We start from the raw sequence: 27,692 nt of genomic DNA on the forward strand, positions 1-27,692 counted from the left end.
AATTCTCCTGCCTCAGCCTCCTGAGTAGCTGGGATTACAGGTGTGCGCCACTACGCCCGGCTAATTTTTGTATTATTAGTAAAGATGGGGTTTCGCCATGTTGGCCAGGCTGGTCTTGAACTCTTGACCTCAAGTGGTCTGCCTGCCTTGGCCTCCCAAAGTGCTGGGATTTACAGGCGTGAGCCACTGTGCCTGGCCTAATGCATTTCTTATATCTTCTACATTATAAATTGAAAATGGCTATAATATATGTAAGGAGTATGGAAAAATGAGGTCGAAAGTTTATTGATAATCTGGCAATTTGTGAGGTAAGAACTAGAACTGTGGATAATATTTTTAATGTTACTAATCTTGGTCAATATAAATTCCGCTATTATTTTGGTTGAAAAGTCTAAAGCAACATCATCTCATGCTATTTAAATCAAGTAATTGGCGAGCTACAGGATAATATGCACTGTATAATCCCACTTTTATGGGAAAAAAAGAGGTATGTATACATATACATTTATATTGACACAAGGAAAGGAATGGAAGGAATCACATTGAGCCAATAAACGGCTGCAGATTTCACGTGGGGCTCTAAGGAGGCTTTTATTTTAACTTTAGATTCTACTAAATACATATTTAAAATAATTCTGCATTTTTGTCTTTGCTTTAATCATGAGTACATGTTACTATCACAATAAAAATGCACACCACGATATGAATCTCTCTATATAGGTAACAATCTTCAGATTAGTTCTTATATTTGCAGTTGAATATGATGGATGACAGAATAAATTTACCTAATTATATTTTTGGAAATGATGCCACAGCTATCAAATGTAATTTAATTCATAGCCCAACAACAAAGTCCAAACCTTAATATAGAATTATAACCTAATCCTAGTTCCTGCCATAGTTAAACAAAAACAGCAAATGCAAGTTCTAATTGTAAATCTAGATCTTCAGATTTTGGATAAGAATACTTGATTTGAATACATTCGAAGCTACGAATGCTTTCTTAAAATGCTTTCTGTGATGCAGTCTGTGATACAGTCGCACAGAAACTATGAAGTAGGAACTGTCATGAGATGTATACAGATGGAATGTCTGTAAATTTGGGATGTCACTATGTCACGTGCATTGTGATGGTGCCTGGGAACAAAATGCCATTTGTGAAAAACATAGACCAGTGAGTCATGGGCCTCATTTTCTAACTTACTGACCCAGCGATATTTGAGATATCAATAAAATAGATCAATCACAGATATGACCTTATTTTTATAGTTAATCAGATACTGTGAAAGTTTTTTTAGAACTTTACTACTTTTAGTTTACTTTTTACAACTCTAAGAAGATGAAAACAAAATACAGAATAAATGAGAATACTCTCGACTTGTGTCTTCTGGTTAATCTTTCATTGATGACTTAGTCTTTACTGTACTCACGTGATCATGTCTTCTGGTTCTTTGTTTAACATCTGTACGTTAGTCAGCATCATACACCTTCCTACTTCTTTATCAAGGTGCCTTAAAATGTTGTCTACAGCTTTTCGTACTTGAGAGTAATATAAGGACATGCCTGAAAAATATGCATTATAGTTATACCTTCAACTGAATCTGTTAAAGGATATCCTGATTTATTCATCCTCTATAACATTTTTTACTGAAGACCTTAGGAGTCAATGACTTCCTTGAGCAAAAGGGCTGTCTGATTCAACCTCTCACCAGATAATCATTTAAATTCAACTTATAGGAATTCTAATATTCAATTGGAAGTATTTTCCAGAAGAGTTAAAATAATAAGAAAATACAAAATTCAAATTAAAGCAATTTGAATTTTCAAGTTTCTAGTTAGCATAAGAAAATTCACCATCATTAGTGATTATGTGAATAAAGAATAATTCTCATTTGGGGTTAGGACTTTAATAACTCCATATGACTCTCTGAAATATATATGTTAATTTTTTAGTAAAATAAAATAACTTCACATTATAAATTCAAAAATGAAGAAAAACATATTTTAGCTATATTATTTTTATTGTTCTCATTAACTACACTGTCGATGTCCCACACTGGAAGATGAATGTGTATACGAATTATACAAATGAAAAGTAAATACCTTTGTATTTGAAATTTGTACCTTAGTGAAATAATTATTCATGATTATTTCTCATGCATTACATTTTTTTTTTTGAGATGGAGTTTCACTCTTGTTGTCCAGGCTGGAGTGGAATGGTGCGATCGTGGCTCATCGCAACCTCTGCCTCCCAGGTTCAAGCAATTCTCCTGCCTCAGCCTCCCAAGTTGCTGGGATTACAGGCATGCACCACCACGCCCCACTAATTTTGTATTTTTAGTAGAGACAGGGTTTCTCCATGTTGGTCAGGTTGGTCTTGAACTCCCAACCTCAGGTGGAGTTTCAGCCCCCCAAAGTGCTGGGATTATAGGCTTGCGCCACCGTGCCCAGCCTATTACACCTTTTAAAAGTCATTTAAACATTGCATAACTAAAGAGAAATATTTCAAAGCAAAAAGTTTCCTTGTGTTTCCCTCAGGTCTGTAGAATCCAGTAACTATCTTAATAAAGTTTGTAGTAGGTGTCTACATTTAGGTACTTGGTAACAAATGAACAAATGCAAAAAAATCACCTCTTTAGATAAGATAGTTAAATCAGAAAATCATCTCATGTAGTCTAAATCCACAATATAACTTGATGTGTGTTGTGAGATTTGGCATGTTTAAAACACATGTTAAACTAATTTAACTAAAGAAAAAAAGAAGGAGATGAATGAATGAATTGATAAACAGGATTACCTAGTAAAACACACAGATGTCTTGGTAGCTTACTGAAAAATATAGTAATCAATATTAGAGGCTTAAAAAGACCATAGATAAAAGTCTAACATTTAAATGGCAAAATATCTACCAGGAAGTTCTGAAGAGTTTAAAGAGCAGTAAAACAAAACACAGCATGAATCAATCAAAACAATTAATGTTGGAATGTCTTATCATCTACTTCTATAAAGATTTTTAAAAAGTGCATGTCACTAAAGTTAAATATCTACTGGTCATTTTAAGGGCTTAATAAGGCTTAGTTCTAATGCACTTCTGAAACTCACCTATCATTTTGGCTTCCTCTTCAGTTAGCGTTTTACTCAAATATGTTTTCTTTACTCTCAACGTGTTTCCTGAAGGAAGAACGGCTCCTGTAACTGGCATGGGAGGTTCCCCGTCTTTCTGCTGCAAGCTATCAGCTATGACCAAGAATGCCCGTAAACCAATGTTCATTCTCTGTAAGAGACAATAATTTCACGACAAAAGGAAAGGCCCAATTATTGTAGTGGAACACATCCATAAGTCTTTCAGAGAGTTAAGACTGAATTGCATGTAGATTAATATAAGAAAATAATTTAAAAGGCACGAGAGTGTAGGGCAATCTTATGAAAATAAAATTAAGTTTCTGTCACTGTTTTTTGTTGCTGCACCATAAGAAAACAACAGGGGGGATTTCACCAAATGTGGAGGGCATGTTTGAGATGGTCATGTACTATATTCTGTGGAGGGGAATGCTGGGTGTATCTCTAAAAGATATGCCTCATCCTCTGAAGCAGGTGTAACTAAGGAAAACTGAGGGAATAAGGGCTTATGTGTCTCCTGGAAGAAGGGAGGCACCACATGTGTTAGCCCACAAAGATTGAACGGAAACACCCAAAGTTCCAAATGGGAACCATAAAAGGAACATTGCCTGCTCTCAACTGCAGGTCCTGACTTCTGATTTACAAAAGCCAGCAAGTTTGAGAATAAATTTTAAAAATTCAATGCCACAGAACCTATTACTGGTGAAAACACATGGGAGTGTGAGAAGAAATGTGATTGTGGGCCAGACTGATCTTCCTTAGGCTCAGGTATGGCACAACTTTGGACCTGAAAGATAGCTTAGTTAGATAGGTGCTCTCCCCTAGTGCTCATCTTCAAAGGTCAGAAGGTACCTAAACATCTGTACTCCATTAAACAGCCATGTGTGAAACCTTTACACCAATATTTTTAAACCTCATGAAGTAGTAAGTTCCCCAAGTATACTACTACCTACAGAAGAAAACAACGACAATTCCTCGGACTGATATAAAGAACTAGTTACAATTTATTGAGTCCCTAAAATATATCCAGAACTGCTCATTAACTTTCATCCTTAACACAGCCATATAAAGAAGGTATTCCTATTTCTCAGGGTAAGGTATTCTCATTTTTTCAGGCAAGGAAACTAAGGTATAGTGGGAAGCTTTGCATCTAAATCTGGTTTGCTTGAATCACCTATTTAGTAGAACACGATTACATTTTATAACATAAAGTAACATAGACTTCTATTCATTTAAAAATAATTTATTCAAGCTTTAAGGAGCTGTCATCATTCAACCAGGATTTGGTAAACATTTCTCTGGCCCGTTTATAAGCAATTCAATGTGTACTTTATGATTTTTTGGCCTTAAATGATATGCTTTCTCCATTTTCTAGAATGAAAGAGTATTACTTTAAAAAATAATCTGTGTATCAAAGTCCATTAGTTCCCTCTTTTGGCAGTTCTTTTATGAGATGTTTCTAGGCTTGTGTGTGTCTCTCAAGACACAGTAACGTTGTGGATAAGAAAATAAAATGGTCAATTCAGCAGATGCAGTACTAATATAATAACTGTGGGATGACACATGTTGTCAAGCCTCAATTATCTGCCAGTGGATTATCCAATTTAGCAATCATCCTTGTCAGTTCTCTAAGTTTTCCTTTTCCCTGGACAACATTAAAGGCAGAAATAAGATGGGATAGTTTGGGACACACATTTTGAAGTTAACTTCAAAAATAATTTCTTTTTTTTTTTAAATTTCATATAGTTCTGCATCACACCTCTCCCTTTTATTTGTCTGGCCTTGGAAAATTACTTAACTTTTCCAAGTCCAGGAATCAGCTTCCTTTCTGTAAAATGAGGATAGTAATACCTATCAATCATATAGGGCTATTGTGAGAATTAAAAAAAAATGCGTGAAAAGCTGCCGCTGGCAAATATCTATTGTAAGCCAGAATCCCCACTCTATTTTTTTAAAAATCAAGTTTATTGAGATATAAATTACATGTACTAAAAGTCGCTCCTTTTAGTTGTACAGTTCCTTGAGTTTAGAGAAACATACATAGTCAGGTAACCACCAAAAGAATCAAGATCCAAAATATTTCCACCATGCCCAGAAAGCCCCTTGTGCCTTTCTGCAGTTAGTCTTAGCTCCTAACCCAAGCACATGACAAATTTTGTCTAATTTCCACTGATAGTTTTACCTTTTTCATTTACCTTGATGTAAATAGAATCAAACAGTACACAGCCTTTACATCTTGCTTTTTTCACTGAGCATGGTGCTTTTGAGATGTTATTCCAAGTATCAGCAGTTTGTTCATTTTTACTGCTAAACAGTATCCACTGTATTGATGATTCACAATTTGTTCAGCCATTCACTGGAGTTTGGACATGAGTCGCTTTTTGATTTTCAGTGGTTATGAATGAGGCTGCTATAAATATTTGCACAAACCTTTGTGAAAATGTATTTGGTTTTCTCTAGGAAAAATACCTTGGGATGGAATTGCTGAGTCATATGGTTAAGTATACGTTTAATCTTGAAATTGTCATACTTTTCTAAAGTGGTTGTACCTTTTAGTAATCTCACTAGAATAGTATGAGGTTCTAGTTGCTATTTTTCTTCCCCAGTACGTCTCGTTTTGGTTTTAAATTGAATTTCCTTAATGACTAATGATGTTGAATGTCTTTTCATGAGATTATTAGCCATTTGTATTTCTTCTTTGGTGAAGATGCTGTTCCTTTTGCCCAGTTAAAAAAACTGAGTTATTTTCTTATTATTGAAATGTGGGAATTCTCTATATATTCAGATGGAAGTCATTTGTCAGATGAGTTTCATAAACATTTTCCCACAGTCTGTGGCTCTCCACTTTGTTAACTGTTTTTTGAAGTACAGACATAAATTGATGTTCAATTTGTCAACTTTTTTCTTGTATAGTTTACGATTTTTATGTCCTAGAAATTTTTGCCCACCTGAAGGTCATGAAAATTTTCTTCTGGGAGATGTATAGTATCAGATTTTACGAGGTTTGTGAACCTTTTTGAGTTAATTTTTGTTTACAGTACAAATTATAGGCTGAGGTTCAATATTTTGCAGGTGGATATCCAATTGTTTACCATCATTTATTGGAAAGATTATCTTCTATCCACTGAATTAACTTAGAATCATTGTTGAAAATCAATTGACCCTATATGTGTTGGTCTATTTCTAGATTCTCTACTCTGTTCAACTGGTTTTTATATTCATCCTTCTGCCAATACTACACTGCCTTGATCACTATACAACTTTATAGTAAGTACTGAAATCAGGCCACGCTAGTCTTCTAATTTTATTCTTCTTTTACTAAATTATGTTGGTTATTCTAGTTCCTTTGATTTTCCATATAAATTTTAGTATCAGCTTATTGATTTCTACAGAAAAGGTACAGAGATTTTAATTGGGTTTATTATTATCGAGATTTCAGTTTAATCTACATAGATCAATTTGGGGAAACCTGACCTCTTATTGTTAACACTGAGTGATTCAATCTACAGTTATTTCTCTTCATTGTTTGGGTCTTCTTTGATTTCTCTCAGTATTTTGTAATTTTCAGTATTAAAATATCGCACATATTTTGTCAGCTTTAGTGCTAAGTATTTTGTTTTTCATTGTTACTGTAAATTGTTCAATTTCTAATTCTTCACAACTAGAATATATTGATTTTATTTCTCTTGTATCCTACAAACTTCCTAAAATCTTTTATTAGTCCTAGTTGGTTTTCCTTAGGTTCTTTGTACATAAATAATCACGTTCTCTGTGAATAAAGACAATTTTATTTTTTCCTTTCCAATCTATATGCTTTTATTTCTTCTTGCCACTAGCGCTGCATAAGACCTCCAGCTTCACGCTATTGTAGGTCAAGGAACAACACAGAAATTGATGACCAAGAAACTCTTCTCACAGACCAGCAAGTCTTCACGATGATGAGGATGGATAGAGAAGGTCATTTAGGTGTGCACCAAAACAAGGCAATTACCTAGAAATTACTGAAGAGCTGAGGGGTGGCGCACCATAAAGTTTACAGTAAGATAATCCTTTAGATCTCCAGGCCTTGTTCCACAAGCTACTTCGAAAATATTATTTCAGACCCAATCTGAACTGGTTTCCTGAGAACCATGTCCTACAGCATGTTTCACTGAGTGTATGACATCTGCTTTGCAGACTATGCTGTCCTCTTGTCTGCTTTTGAGTGGGGTTATGGGTATGCCTTAGGGCTTATAATTACCAACTACTGATAAATGAATTATTCCATAAATCTACAAGATCACGAGAAATGGAAGAAGATAACCAAATATTTACTCCCATTGGTATCTTTTCTTAAATCACGGTTCCAACTGCTCTACACAGAGAGGTTAACTAATTAAGCACTGACTGAATGAGGAGTTTGAGAAAAGAACCAAGAATACATTTTATAGACAGTGATAATGATGGTAGTAGCTTTTACCATGTCCTTTTTAGACAAGTAATCCAGTAATTCTGAGAACTGATTGCTAAAGACAGTAGAGCTATGACTGCTAAGAAAAGAAGAATGTCTTGAGAACCTTCCCAGCAAGAGAAGGCTCTTCACTGTATAGCTCTGGGCCTCCTTCCAGCCAAAAGGCTCTGGTTTGGCACTGGCCCTACCCCCTCCCATTGGCCCAGAGACCCTGGCTGCAGTCATTCCAGAAGCCTGTGAGGTCACTGGACACCAGACAGAAACTCCCATTTTTGGACTTTTGTGCTGTTCCCAGATACGTGGCAACCTTAGTATCAAGAAGAGAATATGGGGTGTGGTGGGGAGCACGGGACTAACAGGGACCTGGGTCCCTCTGCTACCAACAAGCTGTCTGTCACCAGCCTCTGGGCCCCCTTCCCCACTGACAGAATGAAGGAGCCAGATGATAATACAGAGATGATAGGAACTCTCTATGTATTTGATTTTTATGGTGTGCAGTCTCCTCTCTCCCTCTCTCCCTTCCTTCCTTCCCCTTTCTTTTCTTAAGAGTTCGTAATGTACTCTTCCTAATATCACAATTCCTCTGCGAGTTGAGGTAGAAAAGCATTTTGTCATTTTTACTGGTGAAAAAGCTGGAGTTCATAGAGGTAAATGTCACACAGTTAGGAAAAGCAGGAGAGCCTGTGACAAGTGGCAAGTGGCAAATATGGCTCTGCTGACTTCTGGTCCAGTGTTCTTTCTACACCTCACAGAAAAAGAGGCAGTTTGCCAGGCCTACTTTTGTTGGCTGACAGTGTTTTTAAAGTTTAAAATTATATGTGCTTTTCATGTGCACAGCCTCCACTGCTCCACGATGTGTATGACACCCACTGTATACTCATCTCCACAATCTGCCTGCCCTGGAGTTGGGATGCGGTCACAGAAACAGATGTGCATACATAATTTATTTAATTTCGTTGTTTCACTGTTTTTATAATTATACATATTTGTTCTTCTCTGTTTCATCACTTCCCAATGCTAAATTTGTTAAACAGTTATAAGTAAAAGCACTGACTTTTCTCAAATAAAACCACCTGACTTTTAGTGATGAATTATCTTTTTGGGCAAGAATTACTCTGTTATACAAGAACAGAATATGGTAGCACATCAACCTTTCATCTAACCATTTCATTCTAAATCTACTCATCCAAAATTTTACTTCTGAAATTCCACCATCATCTGAATTTGCACATTGACAGAAACAAATAGAAGACTCTGTGAGAAGACATCCCTCACCCCATTCTCCAAAGCCACAAAGCAAAGGTATGGCTCCGTGAAGATATGCTCTGTCAGAAGTACATAAAAGGATCATTCATACCTCTGGGTTGAGACTGAATGCTTTTGCTGGCTTTCCCACACAAAGAAAATCGAAAATGATTTCTTTCATTGCAAAATCTAAACGTTCCTATAGTAAAAACAAGAACACAAAATGAAAGTGTTAAAATATAAAGTCAACATAAAATGGCTATTTTCATCAATAAGCACCAAGCAAACAGGTGGTGGTTAAAAGGTGGGGGGAGGCACTGCTCAGTTTTGTGGCTTGCAAGGAACCTGGAGGAAGACCATGCCATCTGAGCCGAGGGTAGGGCTGCTTCTGTTTTGTGTGGTGTGCAAGGAGGCCTTCATTATACAAAATATGTAATTGGCCCCTAAACCACACTATGACTAATGACAAAAGACCCCCCCACAAATCAAATAACCAAACGCTTGGGGTATCTGGGCTTATAAAGATTGTGAACTCTTCCTACTTGTACTGTACCTCTTTGAAAATGTATTTTTAAAGAGATCACTGCAAAATGATCATTTTCTTTTATTCTCCAACATTACAAATCCTTTGGCTCATATTATAACAAACAATTCTGCATGTGAGACATGTAATCAACACATAAGATATATTAAGGTTACTTAATATATTGGGGTATGTGTGTATATATATAGTATAACAGGTATAATATACCAGGTATACATATAATAGTTAATATGCATAATTAATATATTCAAAAATATATCAGGAATATATATATCAGGTATATATAATTAATATATATATAATTTATATATTTAAAAATACATCAGGTATCTGTGTGTATATATATGTGTGTGTGTATATATACGTATTTATTTATGTATATATAAATAAAACAGGTTCATTTTATACAACATATTCCGGAATAAACAAAGCACATTCTCAGTCACATGATAACCACATGCAGAAAAATTACATTAATTCTTTCACCTGCAGAGCAAGTAATGTCAAGTACAAATATCACAGAGCTACCTCATTGCACCAAACACAAAGAGAGACATTACTGTCAAATCATCTGTGAAGCAGGAATTGAATCTTACACTTTATGTCAATATCAATTGTACTTTAACAGTACTTTCATGCCTATTATTTCCTTTTAAGCACACGATATTCTGAGGCAAGCATTTTCATTCCCATTTCACAGATAAAGAAACAGAAAAAAGATGTTCTCTGACTTGTTTAAGCTTATAGAGCTGGCTCATGGCAGAGGCTGGACTGGAATAATAGTCTTTTCCTGTTCCTATGCATAAGAAGGTCAAAGTTGGGGTAAACCCATTTACTCACAAAGTGTTTTGAAAAGTAAAACTCCTGGGTTCAAATAGTAAATTACATATTAAAAACTATGTTTAATATTACTGAACCTGTTTTTAAGTCATAAATATACATAAAGCACTTAGAATAGTTCTTGGCAATAGAGTGCTTGATAAATGCTAATATTCCTATTAAAATCTTTTTCATAGGTTGAAAGAACATTATTTATTCCTCAAATTTTGCTAAATTGTTCTCTTTTGGTTTTCTCTGAACATCAGACCCTTTGCTTCCTCTTTACTTGCAGAATACAGAGCAGAGAAGCAGGAAAAAAACAGAGGTGAAGAGTCAAGATAATCTTACTAATTCATAGACTTTGTGACTCAGATGAGCCACTTAAACTCTGTCTCTGTTTCTTCGTTTATCAGATGCTGAAAACACTTGATGTACTCAACTCAAAACTTGTTTTGAAGCAAAAGAATAGGCTGTGTGTGAAAACACTTTAAACTTTTCTCAGAAGTCTAAACACGTAAGATATTAATTTAGACTTTCCATCTTTTAGTACGCCATAAGAAGGAGGCTGGCTGCTTAAAAACCATTAGAAGATTCCCACCACCAGAATCTTCTCCATTACCTGGGCAATGAACTGGATGATTTTCACAAAGATGTTCAGAGGCATGTCCCTTGGCACCACACCACGGGACCCTTTGGGGAAAAGTGTGGTGATGATGGTTATAAGTCGGCTGAAAGATAAGGGGGAAAAGAGAAAACAAGCAAGATTGGCTGAGCACCAGTTCTGTAAGGGAAAATGGCAGATGTTTCATCTTATCTAAGTATCAGAGAGAATTCAGAAAAAGAAAACAAACCACCTCACCCCTTTCCATTAGCATAATTACTCTATGAAAAGTTTTTCTGGAAAACTAAGAGCAGATGGAAAATGATAGCTGTTTTTTTTTTTTGTTAAAGTGGCAAATGCAACTCTGGAAGTGGAACCTGTTGATCCTGGTAGAGGCTGGAGCTTTTGTAATGGGTGCTGAGCCAATGACTATGGAAAGCCTGAAAAAGTTCCTTAGGACTTAGATATTTTAGAAACTGTCAGCTTTGAATAGCTTCTAGTTGAGTTAGCATAGGTAGTAATAAAAGAAACACCCTCTGCAGTGGCTGAGTGATGTGGTTACCATTGACACAAGCCAAATCCTTACCTCTGAGTAGCTGTGTTGCTTTCACATTTAATTCGAATCATGTAAACCCAAAGTAATCGGTAGAGAGATTCCAGTGCAACTCGAGCCATCTTGGGGTCTTTGTTCTATAACAGAAACCAAGATGTAAGACTGCAGATGTAAATAGTGAGGTCTGAGGTCCCAGAGATGGCTCTTCTCTGAAGGTCTGGAAAAGGCAAGCTCCAGGTGGATGGCTGGGTACTCACAAGGCACATTGCATCATCTGGGACTTACAGGGTATTGGCCTCTCAGTGCTCATAGGATAAATCATCCATGAGGAGGCATATATATGGTGGGACAGAGTAATTCTGGGGGAAGCCATGTCACTTTCTCATTTGCCAAGGTGAGTACTCAAAAGATTATCTTCTCCCTCCAGCCCTAGGGAACCCAAATTCTTTAGCACCAATAGGAGAATCAGTCTGTTCTTTTTATTGTTGATTATGTTCTTTTAAACCCTTATTGTTTTGATTCTCCAATGCCTCCGCCCCATCCCCATCCCATCTGATTACCCTCCAATATTTCTTGAGACTAATGTGTACTAGGTACTGTGCTAGAACTTGAGATGTAGAGACAAAAGATAATCCTTTCCCTTAAGATGTTCACAGTCTTTGGGGGATGGGAATCAACTCTACAACAGTATGAAAAACTGGTAGGGACAGAAGCTAGAGGATAGGAAGAAGGGTAACATATGGCAAACTCAAGGAATGGGGTCACGAAAGGATTCCAGGAGCATATAAAAACTCAGATGACTCATGCCCGTAATCCCAGCACTTTGGGAGGCCGAGGCGGGTGGATCACGAGGTCAGGAGTTCAAGACCAGTCTTGCCAAGATGGTGAAACCTGGTCTCTATTAAAAATATAAAAATTAGCTGGGCGTGGTGGTGGGTGCCTGTAATCCCAGCTACTTGGGAGGCTGAGGCAGAGAACTGCTTGAACCCAGGAAGCAGAGGTTGCAGTGAGCCGAGATCGCGCCATTGCATTCCAGCCTGGGCGACAGAGCGAGACTCTGTCTCAAAACAACAACAACAACAACAACAACAAACTCAGATGAACCTTAAATCCATTTTTGTCGTACTCATTCATAATGCACACACACACACATTTGAGTTACTACGCTGAGCCTGCCACGGTTTGTGGTCCTAGATACTTTGAAAGGTGTAAAAAAAAAATGTTGGGAGGGGGAGGTTTGTAGGCAGAGACAAGAGCACATGGAACCTGAGGGAAATGGAGGAGCAACGGGCTCCTGTTTTGGAGCCTGGGAATCCATTGTATGCTGGTGAAGGGCCACTGCAAGGCCAGGTGAAGGAGCAGTAGCTGGTGAGGCTTGAGAGGAAAGCAGCAGCCACATGAGGCACCTTTCATGAGTAGAACAAGCTCATGATGGTGACAGGCAGCCAATGAGATCAGAAAGACCACAGAGGAAGTCCAATGTCTGCAGCATGGGGAATGGAGTAGAGGCAGGGAGACCAGTTGTGGGCACCCAGGCATTAAAAAATCGGTCAGAGAAGAGAGTGCGGGTTTCATCATCTCGTGGACACTTCATTCCTCCATTCCTTCCTTCTGACTCTCACTCCATTCTTTCAAACAATTTTATAGATTTTGTCCACAAAATTTCTCTTGAATTGGACCTCTTATCCATTCTCACTTCCTTTGCTATAGCTCAGGCTCCCAGCACTGTCACCTGGACTGCTGCAGTACCCTCCTAACAGTCTCCCTAAGTCAATCCCTGCCCCGCTGTCTATCTTATACCAATTATAATCCTTTCTATATAGAAATTACAGAATCAGTGGTTTCCCTGGTGCCTGTGGGATCAAGTTAACATTTGTTGGCCTGGCATACCAGACTAGTCAATAGCTGGCTCTAACCTATCTCTTCTGCCTCCCATCCTGTTACTCTCCCGCAAGCTATGTAAACCCTAGCTAGGCCATGTTCATTCTATTTCCATGATAGAAATGCCCTTCCACCCCCATTCCTGAATCTTTCTTTTCTCCCAAGTGAACCCTGTTCATTCTTTATAGTGGGCTTGGATGTCCTCTCCTTTGTGAAGCCTTCTCTGTTCCTCCCTGATGTCTTAAATCCCAGCCCATTAAAACTAATTATTTCCTCCTGAGTGTCCCTGACTCTCATACATACCTCTAGCATAGCCCTTCAACTCCTTACCTATGTGGGCGGGGGCAGGGGGATCTTGTTTAAACATCAGCTCCCACATAAATGATAGATTCTCTGAAAAAAGGGGGCATTATTTACCCCTAAGATCTATTAAAATTTCTGCTTTTCTGCATGGGGTCAGTGAATGTTTGCTAACCAGTCTTTCAGTATCTTAACTTTCTGATAGGTCTTTTGCCTTTATATTACTTGTCTATCTCCATTTATTTAGTCATATGATTCTCTTTTCTTAGTGTAGATAATTTAGGTACTGATTTTTATAGAATTCATAATTGTTTAGAAATGGTCTGGGATAGAGCTTATCTTTAAACTGTTACTGAATAAAGATGATCCACATAAATAAATTCTATAGGAAAGGCTATAGTGAGAAATTTTTAGATTTAGGAAAGATAGACTTCATAGTCTTTGTACCCTAACAACTTTTTAGGGTGGTCATTATTCTAAAAGTCTAAATTTCCATATACATTTAGGTCTGTTCTACATTTCTTTTTGTTCTACTAGTCTTGTGTATTGAAGTATTAATACCACATCATTTTAATTATTCAGGTTTTATAATGTGTTAATATCTAGTATGGCCTACTTTATATAGTCCATTGCTTTTTTTTTTTTAATTTTTAGCGGTTGCCAAGATTTTCTTGCATGCTTATTCTTCTAGATGAACTTTATAGCTATTTGTTTAGCTTCATGGAGAAAAAAAAAACCCTGGCTTTTTAGAAGCACACATTTATGTAGAAGGTTTTTTTTTGCCTGTTAAAATAACAGGTAAAATTTGTCAAATGCTTTAGTTACTTCAAGGGAACTTGAAACCAGTAAACTCGCATTTACAATATTCGATCATTTAAAAATTTCAAAAATTCTGACTACTCGTCTTCCAATTGGTCCAAATCAGCAAATGCCTGTGGTGTACTTACATGGTGGTTAAAAGCAGACTCCACACACAGACTGCCTGGGTTTGAATCCATTCTTGCCTTATAATTTATTAGCTGTGTGACCTAGTGAAAGCATTTTAATCTCTCTGGGTCTGATTTTCCCTGTCTGTGAAGTGCAGATGATAATCCTACCTCCATCACAGGAGTGTATGAGAGTTAAATGAGTTAATGCACATACGGGACTTAACACTGTATCTGCCTGTAGTATTATTATGTAGAAGACACCTGCAATCCAGCAGCAAACAAGGGAAATGTAGCCCCTGCCTTTAGGGAGCTTCTCTTCTAGTAGAAACATCTTTTCCTTTGCGAATTTCCTTTTTTAAAATATATGTAACAGTTTATATTTGCATAGTGTATCATTTGAAATTCTTTCATATACATTATCTCTCATTGTGAATCATGATGAGGAAAGCAAGTATCATCTCAATTTCACTGTAGACCATAACCGAAATCTCTAGTTTAACTGATTGACATTAGTGTCTTCTGTTTCGACTTCAACTTCTTTAAAATATTTGTCCTGTCCCTCCTGTCTACCATTTTTCTTGCATCTTATTGTGACTCATAGTCTTTCACTCTTAAGAACATTTTTGAGATTATTTTCCCTTCCATAGGCACCGAAAAGCAAAGTGGCAAACTTAGGTTTTAGTCTGTGGATTATGTACTGTTAATTGGTTTTTAGCATTTCAAGATGATATCAGATCATTGCAACCACCTCCTAAATGGATTTTTTGGCCTCTCTTCTGTTCTTGCACAAATGATATTCTTAAAAATACAAACATGTTTTTTTACTTCCCTGCATTTAAAGTCCTGCATTTAAAGACTTAAGTGGCTTCTAGTCACCTACTGGACAATGTCCAAATTTCATAATATGGCACATGAGGGGCCTTTTGTGACTTGGCTCCCTTGTACCACTTCCTGCCTCTGCCTTGTGGTAGGTGAACCTTGCACTGCAACATCCCTTTTGCAATTCCCTGCATGCCTGGGATGCCTTCCTACCCTTTTCTACTTGGAGAACTTAAATTCAATTAGGTGACACCTCCTCTTATTTTATTCCCCTGCCCCTCTACTCCTGTCCCAATCCTCTGGAGAGGCTACCAAGTGCCCCTGCTCTCTGTTTTCTAGGAAACAGACATCCTTTACTTGAATGTTTCTTAGCAGACAGTGAGCTCCAGGCATTCTGATTTGTTCATTTTTGTGTCCTCAGTGACTACCGTACAGCAGGTTATATATTAAAAACAAAACCAGAAAGTATTCAAAAACAAAAACAATCTGAGTAGTAGCTGAACAACTTGATGCATAAACTAGATTAATTTGTACAGGACCTACATGAAAGACAAACTTTGCCATGTAGGTGAAGCTAATTTTCATATTATAATGACAGTAATAAATACCTTGCACTTGTATGGAATTTTGGTATTTCAGATGTGCTTTCATGTAACAAGATATCAACTGAAGGATTTTATAAATGAGAGAAGGCCCAATAAATTGCTCAAAGTAAATGACAGTAAACCAGTTAGTAAACGACAGCTGGGATAGGAATTGACTTATGCTCTAATAAGTATTGCTTTCTCAGAAATTGAAATGTATGTGTTAAATGGTGCTCGCTATAGCACGTATTTTATTTTAATCAATGCTGCACTTACATTAACTCATTTTAATTTTCACAACAATGTATGGAGTAGATTCTAGGCACAGAGAGGTCAAATAACTTACCCAAGGTCACACAGCTAATAAATGACAGTGCTAGAATCTGCACCTAGGCAATCTGGCCTCAGTGGCTTTAAAGCTTTAAATTTTCCACTTCAACTTAATATTATGTGGAGGCTGCACACATATGCTATTGGTACCTACTCTACTTGAAGACAGCACTTCTTCTGCATCTGTCTTTGTATTTCCTTAGCAGCTAACAGAATAGGTGCTTGATGTATATTTTCAGGATGCAGACATTTCAGCGTATGTCTCAAACCACTGATCTCTGTGTCAAAGATACTTGCTTCAAGATCAAAAAACCATTCTTCTGTTGGTATCTGCATCTCCCTTAATTAATTAACCAATAATTAATTAATGGTATGCATTTATTATGGCTCTGAGGTTAACTCATATAATTGCCCAAGAAACTAGTGCGCTTCAGAGTAGATCTTCCCTGGATCCGCTACATCTCACCTCACTGCCAGTCACTGACTTCACGGGATGTGTCAGCCTATCTAATAACATGCCTACTTCCTTTACATTTTGCTTTTAATTAATTTAGTTAAAAGAATTCAGAGTTAATGGTAATAAATGAGGACAAGTGTATTCACTGATAACTTGGCTGGTGATGCAATCAGTGGTATAGACCAATGTTACTCAAGGTCCATCAGCTGATTATTTGCACCAAGTCACCTGTGCTGCTTATAAATATGCAGATTCCTGGGCTGCACCTTAGATATTCTGAACCAGAACCTCAGAAAGTGGGCTTCAAGAAAGTGCATTTATAACAGGCTTCTTTAGGGATTCTTATGTATGTTAAGGTAAAGACCTAGTGAGATAGGTAATTTTAGTAATCTACTAATTTTGTTATACTTAAAACACCTTCTAGTTTTCTCTTCCATTTCAAAGAGAAAGCCATCTAAGTAAATCTATGTCTTTGTTATATTTCTTTGCATATCACAGCCAACACTTTCCATCTTTTTGACATTTCTGATACTTGAATCAATTTACTTTGATTATGATTCACCGGTTTGATGACTGTATATTATCCAAATAACCTATTGCTACAGTTTAGGATAATCTCTAAAATTATCATAACAACATTTTTACGGCAATTATTTTTCTATTGAATGGTTGGATATTTCATGGAAAATAACGTGCTTGTCATCTTCTTACTAATTTTTAGGTCCAGTTTATGTGCATTATTGGAATCTTTGAAATGTGTCTCTATTTTGGTAGATCTGAAACAGATTTTCTCGAGATTATGGAAATGAGATTAACAGTAAACCAGAATAACTATATCTTGAAAATTAATAATTAAAATAGCTAATAGTACACCATTTAAATTTGGTATTTAAAAGAGAAAAGTAGTCATTTTAAAATAAATGCCATATATTTTAATTAATTCAGGCAATGATTGTGGAATCTTTAATATATTATTCAATGTCTCCACTTACAAGATAACATTAATAACTTTACTATTACGTGAGAAGTTGAAAAAAGCATTCAAACTTTATTGCAGTTATTACATACAAATATTGAAGTGCTATACACAAGCTTCATCAAATATATTTATGGCAACCACACTTGTTTTGAGATTTTTACTGGAAATCAAATACCCTGCTTGTACCTCCCTTGCCTGCCTTCCCTGAATGCATCATTCTCAATCATAATATCTATTAGGTTTATGATATCTACTAGGTTTATGCTCCTTTAGAGCATAATATCTATTAGGTTTATAATATCTATTAGGTTTATGCTCCTTTAGAGCAGTTATCATTATCTGTTTCTTTTTTCTCCTCATGTATTTATTTATTTGATTGTTGGTCTGTCTCCTCCACTAAATTACAAGGTCTAAGAGACCAGGGAGTGCTACTGTCCTACTCGTCACTTACTCCCAGTGCCTAGGACTGTGCCTGGTAGACTGCTTGTAAAGAATTGTTGGTAACTGACTGAACGGATTTAAGGCCTAGCATAAGTGTTCCCTGAGAAAAAAGGAGTATTCTTTCTCATTCTGTACTTTGGTTTCTCCAATTTTGACACTAAACTGAATCATGTCTAACCTCAGTATTGCTATCTGAGCAAAATATTTAGAAATGCATAAACAACATTCATGAAAGCACAGGGAATACTCAGTGTAGCCTGTGGCGTTGCCATGATACCCACAACAATGTATATGAAGCCCCTGCCACTCGCCTGCTCATAATGTATCTCCAGTGAATGAGGGCTACTGTTATTATTATGGATCATATAATTAATGCACTTCTTAACCTCTGAGGTTTCTTTTCTGTTTTTTTTAAATTATAATTTGGGTCTCATTGGTATATTATATTCATTTTTATAAAATATAAGAAATTTTGAAATTCTCCCAATTCATTTTATTTTGAAGGATAAGAAACTAGCATACAGCTATTATGAACATGATAATTTCATTTTATTTAATTTTTAAGTTTTTAATTTTTTTCTCATTTGTAAATGGTAACTCCACATTTTAAAAGTACTATTAAATCAAGTTCACAAAGCATATTTCCTTTTGTCAGAATTAGGTGTTGTATGGTAGATGTGAAGGGAATGCATTTTTTTTGTAGCACAATATGTTCAGATTCTGACATAAAATACATAGAAGAAAAAAGTATCGGTCACCACGGACCAAGAGTTCCTGAAAGATGTGAATGTCTTAGTGAAAAGGTGCTATATGTTTCTCATCAATTTATAATGGAATATTACTAATAGATGCTTAAGTTAATTAAGTGGAAATATTAAAGATTTCAAGTCTGTTCTCCCAAAGCAACCTGCTTCTGACCGACTAATGCTGGGAATAAACCAGGGCACCGACATTAAGTGAGTGTTGACCCTGAGAGCTTGTTTACAATGAAAGCGGGCAGGTTTTCATGCTCATGCACACTTCTGCTCTGCTCTGCCACGCTGCCCCTGATGGCTCACCTCTGCAGAATACATCAAAGGTGACTACCAAGGTCAGCGTGTGGGATTCAGATGCGAGGTTCACTATCCTAAAGCATCTGTGGCTGGGGAGGGGTAAGGAAGGCAGGGAAGGGTGCAGGAAGGTGCGTGGGGGAAGGGTTGATTTGGTGGTCACTGAGGAAATGGCAGAACTGGTTCTAAATCCCATAAAATACTGTGGCAATTCAAGACAAAGAATATCTCTGAAGCTGTGTTAGTTTTTCTCAGGTATTTCTTCCTTACTAAGGACTTAAGAGGAGGTTTGGAAGGTTTTCTGAATATTTATTAATATTAATTATTAATAACATTTTTTAAATGGTCCCATTCAAACCCCTACTAGGTTTAGTTCTAAATATATGCGATACAATTTTATTTCATTTTTATCTTACCAAGGATCTTTTTATAACTTTTAGCCTTGAGGTAGTGAATTCAAATAGATTATTACCCATAGAATATCACTGCCTTTCTGCCTTACTTTGCCTAATCACTTCTTTCGTGATTCGTGGGGGTATATGACCTCCACAACTCTCACAGGTATCTCTCCACTCCTACCTTTTACATCCTTCACTGTCTGCAACACGCATTTTGAAACTTCGTTACATATCCTCCAATGAAATTCTAAGCTTGTCAAGGACAGGGACTCTATTCTAATCTAGTTTTTACAGAATTGCTTTCCCCCTCCTTCCCACTTTCAGCACTTTCCCTAGCACCTCACACAGTGGACACTACATAAGTCCCTGCTGGACTGAATTCTGGAATGTGGTTTAGTCTCTACAGCATTCACTCTACATGCTCTTTCTGGCCTTACTGCCTCTTAGAAATCTGAGTGCTTGAAATGTTTGCACAGGGAAATACTGTCAGTGCCCAGGCCTGCTCCTCTCTGGGGCTGTACATAACCCACGTATTAAATCTTTCTGGTGGGGTTTGACTAGAGCTGTAAGCAACATTCTAACTTTGAAGTAATTAAGTTCCAAAGTAAGATGCTCTGCTATGTTTCAAAAGCAAGTTCAGACAAAAAATTGGGGTCTCTGTGGCCACAGCAATAGATTGTCATGAAAAATATTATTGTAATTCCAAGCAAAAACCCAGACACATTAAACACAGAATATACAGAAAACTGCACTATAAGCACTCTCAATAATTCCCCTCTCTGTTTTCAATAAAGTGACCATTTCCTATCTGTGTAAAATGTAATAGAAAAAAATATTTAATGAACTAACAGCTGGATAACTTAAAAGTGGACCAATTAACAAATGACACTGGGCTACACGTTAAGAGTTATATGGCAGATCCTCAAAACAAAGAACAAATAAAAGCAACAAACAACAACAACAAAACCTGAAAGTGGCCTTTATATAACACTTGATAACCCTGAAAAGCATTTCACTTTTTCAGAGTACTTAAAAGCTTAACTCTCTATCCACTGCTATTATATTTCACTGCCAATTTGAAGAAAACGAGTGATTCTAATCTTGGATTTCACAATCAGTTTTCAGAGCCAGCTCAGAGTTGGTGCTTAAAACAGCTCTAATGCAGATTATTGTGTAATTATGGTAAATGTCAAAATAATATAATTAATCTTAACTACTTCACCAAATTAAAGCATCACAGAAAAAAAAAGGCAACGTGTATAAGCACATACAAAATTTTATAACTAAGTATATTCTTAAAATTCAAAAGCAGCTAATATCAAACTGGTAAAAGAAATTTAATCACATCTTTGGACACAACCAAGGACAACTGTCAAAAATACATTCTATCTGCACTTATATTAGGGATAGTTTTCATTTCACTGACTTTTATCAATAGGTTACTAAAACTTAAAACATATTCACCACTTTGAAGTTATAAAGTCCATTTTAAAGCTAATCATTACAGCTGTTTGAGCCACAGGCACCATTACTTGATTCCTCACGTCACCCAGCACCTGTACTGCAGGTGTATTGCTGGAAACAGTGAATGCTTAGGACTGACTGCCATGCGGCTTGAACAGGACACCTTCAAGAATCACAAACAACAGTGACAAGAAAGAAGTACTCTCTGTTGCTAGGTCAGTCCTTCCACAGACTGGAGCTTTTGCCCCAGAGACATTCTCCTAGACTGGAGGGGATAGAGGAAGGATGGGAAAGGTATAAGTGAGCTTCTGAGATCAAGTTGCATGCTTCTATTAGCTGAATGTGGCCCTTATTCTATTTTTAAATCATTTAGATAAAATGTGACAATGGATGCATATAAAGGAACATTTAATTCTACTTTTAAAGTGATCCTTGCTAGAACAGATTTATTTTTCCCAAATCTGAAGTGATTTATCTTATTCCTAGTCACTTTCTAAAATTGACTGTATTTAATAAGAACTCTTATTAATATTTTTTCCATTATTCCACCAGTATAGGACAATTCCCCTGGAAAACATCAGGAGTCACTTTCAGAAGCACATCGACCAGCCTAAAAACCGTGTACATGTTTTAAAAAGATCGTTTTTGAGCTGACAAATACTAACTTTAAGGTTGGACAAGCAGTTGTTGAGGAAAATGTGCCACCTGTTCAGGAACAGCTGCTTCTGACTGACACAGAGCAAACAGGTCACCAGGGGGTACAAGGCCTGAGGAGAAAAGAGAGGAGGTCACAGGATAATTTATATTTCAACAAACCAGGTAACATACATTCTCTGTACCCACTACCTTGCCATCTCCCTCTGGGGCTCTGTGGGCAAGAAACAGGATGCTGCGTAGCACAGAAGTGCCCAGTGGATGCAGGGCACTGGTGTGCATTTCACAGACACTTTCTGATAATGCTGGAGATGGAATAACCAAGAATTATGGATAGCGTATAATAAAATGAAATAAGTTTCATATACAATAATGCAGAAATCTGCTTCAATGATTTAGACTTTGCTTAAAACATTTAAAAACAAACTTACCATCTTAGATCACTCTCTTATCTACAGAAAAAAAAGCAGGAAGGCACACACATTTTAAAAATGTTATTGGCTTTTTTTCTCATAGATGTCTAATAGTTTGTCCCTATCTTAGAGGTAGTTGTCTATATTTTCTTTTGCGTGCAACCTTCTGGTAATTAAGGAAGATTCCTAAAAGAAATGTTATTGCACTGGTAAACTCTACCAAGACAAATTTAACCACAGGAGGAATTTGCTTATGACTGAACAAACAGAGGTGCTACTGTGCTTTTCCTGCCGAACTGGGCCAGCTTCCCACAGCAACCTGAGAAGACAGCAAAGGTAATGAGCAGCTACCCAAAAAATCATACATGCAGAATCCATCACTATTTTGCAAAGCCAGATGTGACAGACCTTTATGATTCCCTCTAAATCAAGGGTTGTGAAATAAAAATGTAACTGGCTCATCTGTTAACTTGAATTAACAAGAAACCACTGCCCACAATGCTTAACGGTTCATTCGTTTTTTTTTTTTTTTTAAATAACTTAGTTTTAAAGGACTTGGAACTACTGCTACCATTGAGTGCAGCACTAATGCTAGTCAGTAATCTAAAAAATATGCATGCAGTTAGACACAATGACCACAGAACATAGACAAATGAGCAAATTTGTCACCACTACCAGCAAAGCAACCCTAAGTACCTGCTCAAATCATGGTAGGGATGTTCATCCTCTGGAGACGAGCATAAACCATGCCAGTAACCAGATCCCTAAGCAACTTGCTTCTTCCCAGCTTTCACATTACAGCTTTTACACCACTGGCCAATTCATAAACCAAAGCTTTATTCACCACAGCGGGTAAAAGGTGGTGGTAACCTAAAAGACTTTTCTATACTGCTCTTTAGTACCAAAACCTTCCCAAGAATTATTTTCTCAGCCTTCAGAGAATCCTTCCTATGGGCAACTGTCTATTTCCCAACTCCTTTTCCTGCCTGTTTCCATTTTGATCCTAGTATCCAAATAGGAATTAGCCAGGGCAGGTTTCTGGGGATTGAGAAAAAAACTGTTATTATAAACTTTAGCTTTCAGATTGGAAAAAGGTTCTCAGAAATTAAAATAAAAATCAAGTTAGGCCAAATCTTGAAAGTGAACAACAGACTCCTTAGGACCAGAGGGTCATCTGAGGTGACGTGGTCTAATCCCCCTACATGAACGTCAATCATGGCCAATACAAAAAGCCAGCTTCAGTTTCAAATGCTGCCTCTTTTTGAGGGAGCTTCAGGTACTTTTTCCATCTATGGAGTCCTTATGATCCTCAGATACATTCCTGACTAGGAATTTTAGTCTGTGCAGTTTTGTTTGTGTTTTCCATTTCTCATAGTTACTAACCAAGGAATGCTTCTTTCGAGAAGAAAGTTCCAGCGTGGTGTCATACAGGCTTTCCACAAAATTTCTAAGGCAGGGGACATTTACTTCATTTTTAACAGCCTGAAATAGAGATGCATGTGAATATTATATTAATAAAATTGTTGATTTTGTGATACAATTTGAAGAGTTTTTAGAAATGAAAATGTAACTCACAGCAGCGACTGGAACAAGGATTTCAACAAAAAGCCCAGCCAAGGCATGCTTGATATCTTTGTCTTTAACCTCGAGGAAGTAATGTGCACATTCCTGGGAAGCAGAAAAAGGGTATAGGGGGAGAGAGAGTAGGTTGAAATGTGCACATAGAGCGTATTTAAACAAGTTTCAGTAAGTAGCTCTTAATTCAATCACGCATCAACAGAGCATATTCCATAGTCTATTAAAAATCACTGGATTCAAACATTTGTGTTGAAATTTATATGTCTGTAATGGCCTCAGTGACATTCTGCAAGGCTGGCTTTTTCACTCTTTCATATCAAATCATTATTCTAAAAGGACAAAGCATCTCTAACCAGCAAGCACACATGTATCCACCGAGTCACTGGTTGATTCATTCATTCATTCACTTCCAATACATTTCTATTTATTACTTAGTGTGTGTGGGGCCTTGGGCTCCTGGTTAGCCCTCAAACACAGCTCCTCAGGGAAGGTAAACATGGGAAGAGAGGCAGAAGACATCAAACTTATTTTAGGCCCTATGCCTGACAGCCTCAGACACAGAGCTGTTTACTTGTTCGCTCTGACATTTTAGGTGTGTTTATCATTCACATAAGTATCATAAGCAAGTCAGGAACGTTTCCCTTTCCCACCTTGACAAGGAAACCTTTAGAAGGGTTCCTTAAGAAAGGACACTACTGCCTGTGGACTATTGTCATAGCTAAGGGTGTTCTGGGTTGCTCAAGGACTCATTCTGTAGGAAAGCTGGCCTGTCAACATTTTTTTTTAAAATAAAATGTCAACTTTTTTTAAAAGGAAAGTTGGCAGAATTCTGCCCATCTCTCTCTCCTTCCTGGCCTTATTGGTAGTAACTTATTGTGGTCTATATCAGGTATTGTTTTCATTCAAGAGTCCAGGCAGCCAGACACCATGGCTCATGCCTGTAATCTTGACACTTTGGGAGGCCAAGGCAGGCAGATCGCTTGGGCCCAGAATTCCAGACCAGCCTGGGCGACATGGCCAAACCCCGTCTCTACGAAAAAATACAAAAATTAGCTGGGCGTGATGGTGGCACCTGTAGTCCCAGCTACTTGGAAGGCTGAGGTGGGAGGATCACTTGTGCCTGGGAGGCGGAGGCTGCAGTGAATCCAGATCATGCCACTGCACTCCAGCCCGGGTGACAGAGTGAGACCCTGTCTCAAATTAAAAAAAAAAAAAAAAAAAAAGAAAGAAAGAAAAGAAAGAGTACAAGGCTACATGTAATAACATGTTAATATCGACACTGGCTATTTCCCTTTATTTTCTGTTGCCATTGGGAAGATTGCCAAAACAATCCCCAAAGTCCTCATTCTATCAATATCATATTAAGACCTCAGCTCAGGAAAGGCAACACCAGTATGGGAAGTCACTGAAACAGCTTTCCTATACAGACGAGCTCTATAGTTTCCAGAATAGTCATCCTTTCGCTACATTATTTTGCATAAGTATATAATACTCTCTCAAGTCTTAATTCGTGTATATAGATACAGGAATTATTCATATGAGAGTAGAATAAAAATAATAAAATATGTAACAGTTACTGAGTGTTTGTCATGTGCTAAGAATCCTCAGAACCACTCTCTAAGGTTAGTGTCATTATCATCACCTTGCAGATAAGGGAAGTGAGGACGGGAGGGGTTGAGTGTGACTGGTCAGGTCACAGAGCTGGTAAGTGCTAGAGCTTGAACTCAAACCCAAGAAGTTTGGTTCATAGCCCCCCCCCCACATATATAATAATTTTATTGTGACATAATTTATGTAGTATGCAATTCACCCATTTAACATATACAATTCGTTGGCTTTTAGTATAATCACAGCTGTGCATCCATCACTACTGTCAAATTTAGAACCTTTTAATGACACCCAAAGGAAACTCTGTACCCCTCAGCAGCCATCTGCAACCTCCCTATCCACTCCCCATCTCCAGCCCTAGACAACTGTTAATCTACTTTCTGTCTCTATGGATTTGCCTACTCTGGACATTCCACATAGACAGAATAATATAATACATGGCCTTTTGTGTCTGGTTTCATTCACTTAGCATAACATTTTCAAGGTTCATCCATGTTGTGGCATGTATCAGCTTCACTAGTTTTTATGGTCAAATAATATTTCATTATAGGGATATACCACATTTTGTCTATCCATTCATCATTTTATAGACATTTGGGTTATTTCCACTTTTTGGCAACTATGAATAATGCTGCTATGAACATTTGTGTTCAAGTTTTTGTGTGGACATATATTTTCATTTCTCTTGTGCATATACCTAGGAGTGGAATTGCTGGGTCATATGGTAATTGTAGGTTTTGCTATTTGAGGAACTGCCAGGGCCAGGCTGTTTTCCAAAGTGGCTGTGCCATTTTGTATTCATACCAGCAGTGTGTGAGGTTCAAATTTTTCCACATCTTCACCGAGAATTGTTATATTTTTGATTATAGCCATCCTTGTGGGTGTAAAATGGTACAGCCTATATTCATAATCCATACATCTAAACCCTCTAGTAAGGTCATTGCCAAATTTAATTTACAGCAGCATTTTAAAAATTCCTTCAAATGCCAAAATTTTGTAAACTCTAGGAGCTGAGTATTCTGTTAAATTCTCCTTAGCAGCAATTTTTTGTTATGTACCATGATGGGCACCGGGCAATAAATATCAAACCTGTATTGTTTAGTTGAGTTTTTAAAAATTAAGATTCCTTTTTATAGTAAGAATAAAAGATTTCTTTATTATTTAAAGTCCTCATGCCTGTGAATGTCAATGCAGCCAACCCAATGCTATAAATTTTAAAAAGTGAAAAAAAATCAGCTATATTTTATTCATAGAACAATATGTACCAGTGGGTGAAAGAGAAAAAAAGTCAGCAAACAAGCAATCCCACTGTATACTCTCCTCCAAAGATGATATGAAAGTTGAGAAATGAAAGTATGTGCCTGCAACTGTGCTATTTGGTTACAAAAGACTTCATGAATTATTTAGACAGTAGAATGTTTCTCCGTATTGACAAGTAATTGGGTTTTCATGTTCCAGGTTCATCATTTCGAGGAAGGAAAGTGCTCAGGTTGAGAGCCCCTTAGCTCTCCTGCCTAAGACATTACCTGCATAAACTGAAGAGAGGCCTCAAAATCCTCCACTGGATACATCTTAATTCGAAAGAATTTCATCCCCATTATTAAGCTGATAATGCTTTGAACCACATATGGGCTCTGCTCTTTGTGCCGTAATTCTTTTAGCTCCGCCATAAATTTCTTCTTTACAGCAGGGAATCTAAGAAGACAACATAAGCGGTTTATCAAATCATGGGTAGGAAAGTCCCTGTAATGGGAGCCTCCAGCATCTGGGAGTGATTGAGCAGAGCAACGGAATCCTTCAAATCAGTTGAAGTACAACAGCCATGATTTTGTAAGGATCTGATGTTTGGGATTTAGCAAAGGCTCCAATTTTCTTCTCCTTGATGCTCAACATCTCCATCATGCGAGGGGGCAGATCCTGGGTTATTTAGACCCTCTGAAAATGGTCTAGCTCTTAAATTGAGCATCACAAAGAGCCCCATTTCCTCAGGCTTGGCCATTTTCAACATAGTTGCAGACCCCAGAGCCTGAAGTATCATATAGTGAGTCTATGAGCAATAACGTACTAGGTTAGTGATTTCTGACAGTGACAGCAAATGATTTAAGGATTTGTATTTCAAATAATGCCAAGTATTCCTGTATCTATTTTTAAAGTTTTCTGTTATTATTTCCTTTACAGTTTTAGGATAATGATTATAAAAAAATATATATTTAGGGTTAAAAAATCTAGTAATGGGAGGCTGGGTGCAGTGGCTCTCATCTGTATGTAATCCCATCAATTTGGGAGGCCGACGCAGGTGGATCACCTGAGGTCAGGAGTTCGAGACCAGCCTGACCAATATGATGAAACCCCATCTCTACTAAAAATACAAAAATCAGCCGGGTGTGGTGGCACGTGCCTGTAATCCCAGTTACTTGGGAGGCTGAGACGGGAGAATCACTTGAACCCGGGAGGCAGAGGTTGCAATGAGCTCAGA

The 27,692-nt window shown here is 37.2% G+C and overlaps 1 protein-coding gene across 2 annotated transcripts in view; it reads right to left on the reverse strand.

Annotated features, from left to right (window-relative positions):
* The window catches only part of FRY (furry homolog (Drosophila)), a 272,464-nt gene that overhangs the window by 142,984 nt on the left and 101,788 nt on the right, over window positions 1-27,692 (reverse strand). For both annotated transcript variants that reach the window (XM_011946910.1, XM_011946909.1), the window contains exons 8-16: window positions 26,743-26,911; window positions 23,606-23,698; window positions 23,414-23,512; window positions 21,629-21,730; window positions 11,366-11,469; window positions 10,798-10,906; window positions 8,928-9,014; window positions 3,103-3,274; window positions 1,431-1,563 (exon numbers count right to left, since the gene is read on the reverse strand). In XM_011946910.1, coding sequence (XP_011802300.1) covers window positions 1,431-1,563; window positions 3,103-3,274; window positions 8,928-9,014; window positions 10,798-10,906; window positions 11,366-11,469; window positions 21,629-21,730; window positions 23,414-23,512; window positions 23,606-23,698; window positions 26,743-26,911 — 1,068 coding nt within the window. The remainder of the gene's footprint in view (window positions 1-1,430; window positions 1,564-3,102; window positions 3,275-8,927; window positions 9,015-10,797; window positions 10,907-11,365; window positions 11,470-21,628; window positions 21,731-23,413; window positions 23,513-23,605; window positions 23,699-26,742; window positions 26,912-27,692) is intronic.

The sequence above is a fragment of the Colobus angolensis genome, unplaced genomic scaffold (assembly GCF_000951035.1).
Source record: "Colobus angolensis palliatus isolate OR3802 unplaced genomic scaffold, Cang.pa_1.0 Scaffold255, whole genome shotgun sequence".
NCBI classification, from domain to species: Eukaryota; Metazoa; Chordata; class Mammalia; order Primates; family Cercopithecidae; genus Colobus; species Colobus angolensis.